Source organism: Carya illinoinensis, chromosome 11 (genome assembly GCF_018687715.1).
Source record: "Carya illinoinensis cultivar Pawnee chromosome 11, C.illinoinensisPawnee_v1, whole genome shotgun sequence".
NCBI lineage: Eukaryota > Viridiplantae > Streptophyta > Magnoliopsida > Fagales > Juglandaceae > Carya > Carya illinoinensis.
In genome coordinates this window covers 20,850,201-20,856,514 of record NC_056762.1, presented here as the reverse complement: position 1 = coordinate 20,856,514, position 6,314 = coordinate 20,850,201, and the positions used below count along the sequence as shown (strand labels likewise).

The 6,314-nt window shown below is 41.2% G+C and overlaps 1 protein-coding gene across 1 annotated transcript; it reads left to right on the top strand.

Annotated features, from left to right (window-relative positions):
- Positions 1-4,124: 4,124 nt before the first annotated feature.
- LOC122282285 (ankyrin repeat-containing protein BDA1-like) lies at positions 4,125-5,844 on the top strand. The gene is made up of 2 exons (XM_043094241.1): positions 4,125-4,721; positions 5,026-5,844. Exons 1-2 carry the CDS (start codon positions 4,125-4,127, stop codon positions 5,842-5,844), a joined length of 1,416 nt encoding a protein of 471 aa, XP_042950175.1.
- Positions 5,845-6,314: the final 470 nt, after the last annotated feature.

Sequence of the window (6,314 nt, the reverse complement as noted above, 5' to 3'; positions counted from 1 at the left end):
AGGAAGCTTGGATGTCTAGGAGATGTTGCAAAAACTTACTATCTGGTGTAACCACAAGCCTAGAAAAATGTCATACAAAACTAAAGCAATAGAGAAAGACTTTTCAGAAAGGGTAAAATAAGCTTATATCGGCTAAGCTTGAGAAATTGAAGCAAATGCAAAAAGCTAATGATGGGAGGCTTAATCATGATATCAGTAACCTGTAGAAAGAGACAAATGCATTACTCAAGGAGGAACACATTAGAGGGAAACAAGGGGTAAAGCAAGCACAACCCAAAGATGGTGAAAGGAACACAAAGTACTTTCACTAATGTGCAACTCAATGAAAGAAGACAAATACCATATCCAAGATTATTGATAGGTATGGTAATACTTCCTCAAATTCTGATTTTATGAGCCATTCCTTCCAAGAGTTCTTTCAGGATTTATTTCCTACCTCTAATCCTGAAGACATTGATATTTGTATTAGTCCTTCGCAAAATTCTGTAACTAAGGATATGAATGTAAGTTTGTCTAGAGACTTTAACTAAGACAGGTATGCCTGTCTTACATGGGTCGCAAATCCCATTTGAGTTGTTGAGGAACTCTGTGGGCCTAGGCCAAGTTTCTAATTAGGCCCTTTGGAGTATGGGGGACCCTCCTAATGCCTGGTTTGGGCCAGTCCTCGTGGGCCTAAGGCCTTGGGAAAAAATCCCCCAACTCATGGCATCGGTTTGCTTAGCACAGTTCAACCCACATGAAATCATGGAGAATAGAAACATTACCTGACATATCCTTCCTTTCAAAGTGCAAGACCGAGCATCCAAAAAGAAATGGAAGAGGAAATTTCAAAGTTCTCGGCTAGAACACTACGAGAGAAATTTTTTGCATAGAAACCCTAGGTTACGATCTATAGAATCGAAATCCCCCAAATCAAAACTTAATTCAAGGAGCTTAATTGCATTGGACTCTCTTCTTTAAGAGATTTTCGGCTGGATCTCTTGTTGGGAGTGAAGAAATCGGCTTAAGAAATGGAAGGATGAATGCATGGGAGTGAAGACCAAAAGGGCCTCCCAATGGCAAAGGGACCTTACATGATGGGGGCTTAGTAATCTTAGGAGATGGACAGCAAGGATTAAGGCAAATGCGAGATATTTCCCTACCTACCAAACCAAGTGATATGATTAAAGGAAATTAACTTATTAATACAACATTTAAAATACTAAAGGATAGATCAATAATACCCAAACACAAGTGTACCTTTCTTCCCTCCATTTATTTTTCTAATTCTCATTTAAACATAAAAATTATATATGTTAAAATTACCACCTTAATAAAGATTCATATATATTAAAATACATAGAAAAGTGTGACGCCCCCAAATCCCCACGCACGGACACGGGGAAATCAAGATGTCCAGATGATGACATCACGGGTCACCACCCTATCGACGTGTGCTAAATGTGTATAAGCAACGAATGTGCACGAGAAACACGCAGCGAAAAGTAAAGTCAAAACTAAGTACCAGAACTTTTCTTAATTTATACAAAACTGTTTAAAACATAATAACAAAATATTACAAAGCAAAAATATTGTTTTTAAACCAAACAACAAAGCACAGACTTTAACTCAGCACTCCGGCAGAGTCGCATCCTCGGGCTCAACCTCCTCCTCTTTCTCAAACTCTGCACCAAAATCTACGGTATCAAAAATGGTGCCGCAGGTAAGTAAAATTCAAACACCACTAGATAAAAACATATTAACTTAAACAACATGCATGAAAGAATGCAATGCACATGTCCCATAAAACCATAATTTTTCCACGCATGCCAAAAAATCCCATTGGCCCAAAAACATAACTTTTTCAAATATCCCGCCAAAAGTCACATTTGGCCTATATCAAACTCAAACCATTAACCAATTAATCAGTATGCACCATGACCTCCCCTAGGGGTCATCCGCACACCCAGGCTCCTGTGCCACACCGCAGGTAATGACCACGCATGTGACACCTAAACGAGCGTGCCCAATTTCACGCCCCACGTGTTCATAGCCAAGCATCCTTTAACCCTCGCCAGTGAAGGGCCACGAAGTCGATGCGTAGAGCGATGCCCAGTTCTGCGCCCGGCATGTTCGTAGCCAAGCATCCTCTAGCTCCCGCTCCCGTCGTTGCCCAACAACAACTCAAGGGACGTCACTCAGTATATTACGCTCCCGAATGACCAGAGGAGCTCTACCGAGATAATAACCCATCCCGGCTTGGGCTCGTAAGACACAAGCACCCGAAAATCCATTTACGCCAACAAAACATGATTTTCTCAAATAAATAAAATGCATGTGCATGTACCATGTAAAAGCAACCACAATGCACAAAACAAGAATCCAAGCAACTCCGTCCTCATCCATCCAACCCCCTAACTCCTCGGACTAAGTCCGGAATCAGCTAATCAACAGAAAATATTTATTGTATGAGTAAAATATATTTAAATCTAAAAGTAGAGTTTGGAAAATACTTACAACGCTATATGGTATTTTTTAAAAGCTCGCGGAGTTACAAACGACAGAAGAAAAGCAAAGTAACAATGTAATTTACACTGTGGCCGTGGGTAATAAATTACTCACTTTTGAACGGGGACAAACCAAGGCACGAAATTGATAGGGAATGGTCTAGGGATGTTTATGAAGCTAAAGGAAACGAGTTTTGGCTGTGGGTGGTGGTGGAAATAGCGATCGAAGGCCAAAAAGAGGCTGAACGGAGTTGAGCTCGTGGGAGCTGCTCCGGCAACGGATCAAGGCCGAAAATGGGTGGTTTAGGTCGGCAAGAGGTAGGGGAAGAAGCTGTGAAGAGATGGTGGGCGGAGGTGGTGCAACGGCGCCGAAATCGGTGAAAAACCGTATGGCTTGAAGGAGCTCGTGGTGGCTAACGGTGGCTCGGATGGAGGTGAAACTTGGTGAGGATGTTCACCGGTGAGAGGGAAAGAAAACTGGGTGGGTGGTGTAGGCCACACCGCCGGCGAGCGGTGGTTCTGGGCTGCGAAAGCAACCGGCAACATGGGAGAAAAACAGGCAGGTGCCGTGACTTCCAGGGGCTCATGGTAGCTAACGGGTGGTTCGATGGCTCTAAAAATTGATGGGGATGATCTCTGGTGGGAGGGGAAGAGAATGGTGGGGGTGGTGCACTACATGGCGGCCAGACAGTGGAGAACTGGGCGGTCAAAGGGGTGGCGACGGGCAGGAGAAAGAGAATCTGTTCGGCGTACGTGGGAGAGAAAGGAGAAGAAAGAAGAAGAAAAGAAAGGAAAAGAAGGAAAAAGAAAAAGGAAAAAGAGAAAAGAAAAAGAAAAGATAAGGGAAAAGAAATGAGGTACAGTCCTCACTCTGGAAACCAAAACAGATCTGCCGAAAACGATATTAAAAACCGTAAAACGACTAAATAAATTAAACACAACATCGAATAAATTAAAAACTAATTAAAATACAATCATTTAAAATAAATAAACTAATATATTAATTAAATTAAAAGTAATCATTCAATAAAAATATACGTAAAAGTAAGTCATCATAAAAAAAATTTAGTTTAAATAAATTAATAGCATAAATTTTTCTTTATAAAACTCGGGTATGAGATTTATTGACTAGTGCATCACAATCAAAGTTAACTAACAAGAGAGGAGTAAAAGAGATCAAAGATAAATGAGAAGTACTGTTACAACTACCTGACTTTTTTTTGTTCAAATTTGCATGGCGGCGGCGTTCTCGACGAACGGACCAGAGATCGTCTTTTTCTAGTCGCCTTAATTCACTTTAATTTCTTTCTTTGTCTGGACTCGGCAATCAGAAGGTACCTACTCCGAACTAAAAGTCACCGCAAAGAAAGGCGGACCCCGACCCAAAAGGTGTGAAGAGATTCGAGAAATTCAGGAATTATAGAAGTCTTCGGGGTTCTTTCGTAGTCAGCCCGCCATCACTAGCTTGCAAGAACATTGACCTCACCGGGTTCCAATCCGCCACCCCTTCATGATAAGAAGAGGACAGCCACGCATCTTTTGCCACGAGTAATTCTTGAATCTCCTTACAGTAGCTGGGAAAATCAGTTTCATTTTAAAGCTTAACGCATTTTCTTGAATAGCCTTCGGCGCCTCAGAATGGATCCGGAATTGAAGCGGGCTGCTGAGGAAGGAAACATTGAGCTCTTGTACTATTCGATACAAAAGCATGCAAAAGTCCTAGACGACATCAATGAGATTTCATTTGTTGACACTCCTTTACACGCTGCTGCATCTGCTGGACAGACCCGGTTTGCCATGGAGATCGCCATGTTAAAGCCATCCTTTGCTACGAAGCTCAATCAAGATGGGTTCACCCCCATGCACCTTGCTTTGCAATATGACCACACCGACCTTGTGTTCCGGCTAATTGATGCTGATAAGGACCTTGTCCGTGTCCAAGGAAAGGGCGGTGCGACTCCTTTGCATTATGTAGCACAAACTGGAAACCTCCATCTTCTGCATGCATTTCTACAAGTTTGCCCCAAATCCCTTGAAGTTGTAACAACTCAAAGGGAGACTGCCTTGCATATTGCACTAAAACACAACAGGTTCGATGCTTTTGAATACATGGTGGGATGGCTTCGACGTGCTTGGTTTAGACATGCCGACTCGTGGGAAAGGAAGTTACTGAATTGGGGGGATGACGAAGGCAACACTTTATTGCACATTGCGGTATCAAGAAATCTACCCCAGGCAAGTTCTGTCCATCCATATTTTCTTCTACTGGAATATACAATTAGAATAATGGAAGTATCTATCTCGTCGAGCATAGGTCTGGCTATCTGTAAGAATTCAATCTCCAAAGCATATACTCAGCTCTTCCTCAAGTGATATTATTACTCATGGTTCCAGTAGCTAGATTTTATTTTGTCCCTTTTTGTTTCTACCAGTCGGACTTTTCTTTGGAGATCTAGGGTACGTAAGGGAGTAGTTTAATTAGTATCGTCGAATATTTACCGTGCTGGGATCAATAATTATGAGTCTCTGCATTGTTCAGGTTGTGAAGTGCTTAGTCAATTGTGCATCAGTTGAAAAAAACATCAAGAACTCAGAGGGTTATACGGCTCTAGACATCTTGCAACATCAAATGATGTTACAAGTTGACTACAAAGAGATCAAGGACTTGCTATGTCGTGCCGGAGCTTCAAGTGCGTTGTCTCTTCCTGATGAAGTTCCATCTCTGACAGATTATTTTAGATCCCCTATCTCAATTTATGAAAGGTTCCACATATGCAAGTTTCGTCAGAGAACGAAATTAACAAATGAGGTACGCAATCTGTTGTTGGTAGCTGCTACACTTGTAATAGCAGTTGCGTACCAAGCAGCAGTCTGCCCTCCAGGAGGAGTTTGGCAAGAAAACTTCAATCCTGGAATCGATCAGTTCAATACAAGAAGCACGATCAATGCTAATAAAGACCACAATGAAGTGAGCCAACCACCACACCATGCAGGAACGGTAGTCATGAGCACTGCAAACTCATTTTTGTTCTTCATTTCAAACAGCCTTATGTTTTATATAACAGGCATGACAATGATCTTCCTTCTCCCTTCTGGGTTTACTCGCATTTTGTTCCACATACCCCTTGCATTCCTTGTTTTGTGCTATAATATTTCAATATTTACCATTTTCCCGAATGCTAGGATCCCAAATCTTGTACTTCTTCTGTTTTGTGGATCCCTTCAGTTTTGGTCCATCATCCCTACAATTATAACTGTGTCAGCGAATAGGACGACTGAGAGGCTCAGAAGACTGAGATGGAATTTTCTTCCAATAACTGAAATGCTCGACCCAAGTTATTCATGGTTTGGTTGGTAATTGCTAAGTTTAATTAATATATATTGCTTTTGGATCGAATTCCAGCTCAAATCGATAGTCGACGAATGGAAAAGCGTCCTCTTTGTGTATCATTTTCTTATCTTTCCTATATTATCCTTCTTGTTTTTAGGTGCTAATTGCATCCCTCAGCCCCTAAAATCCTCTTGTATGTTTCTTCGTACAATTATCCGTTCGTTTATTGATTTACATTAATTGCTAGCTATTCAAAGTTTAACGCATCTATAATTATTTATATTCAAGCGACCCTATATATATTAATTGCCAAAATATTGTCTTTTGTTTGGTTTCTATGTTTGGTCCCAGAAAATATAGTTTAAACAAGTATTTATTTGTTTGAATGGATAAAACATTGCATTTATGTTGTGACGCCCCTAAATCCCCACGCATGGATACAGGAAAATCAAAACGTCTGGATGATGATAACCCTGGTCACCACTCTATCGACGAGT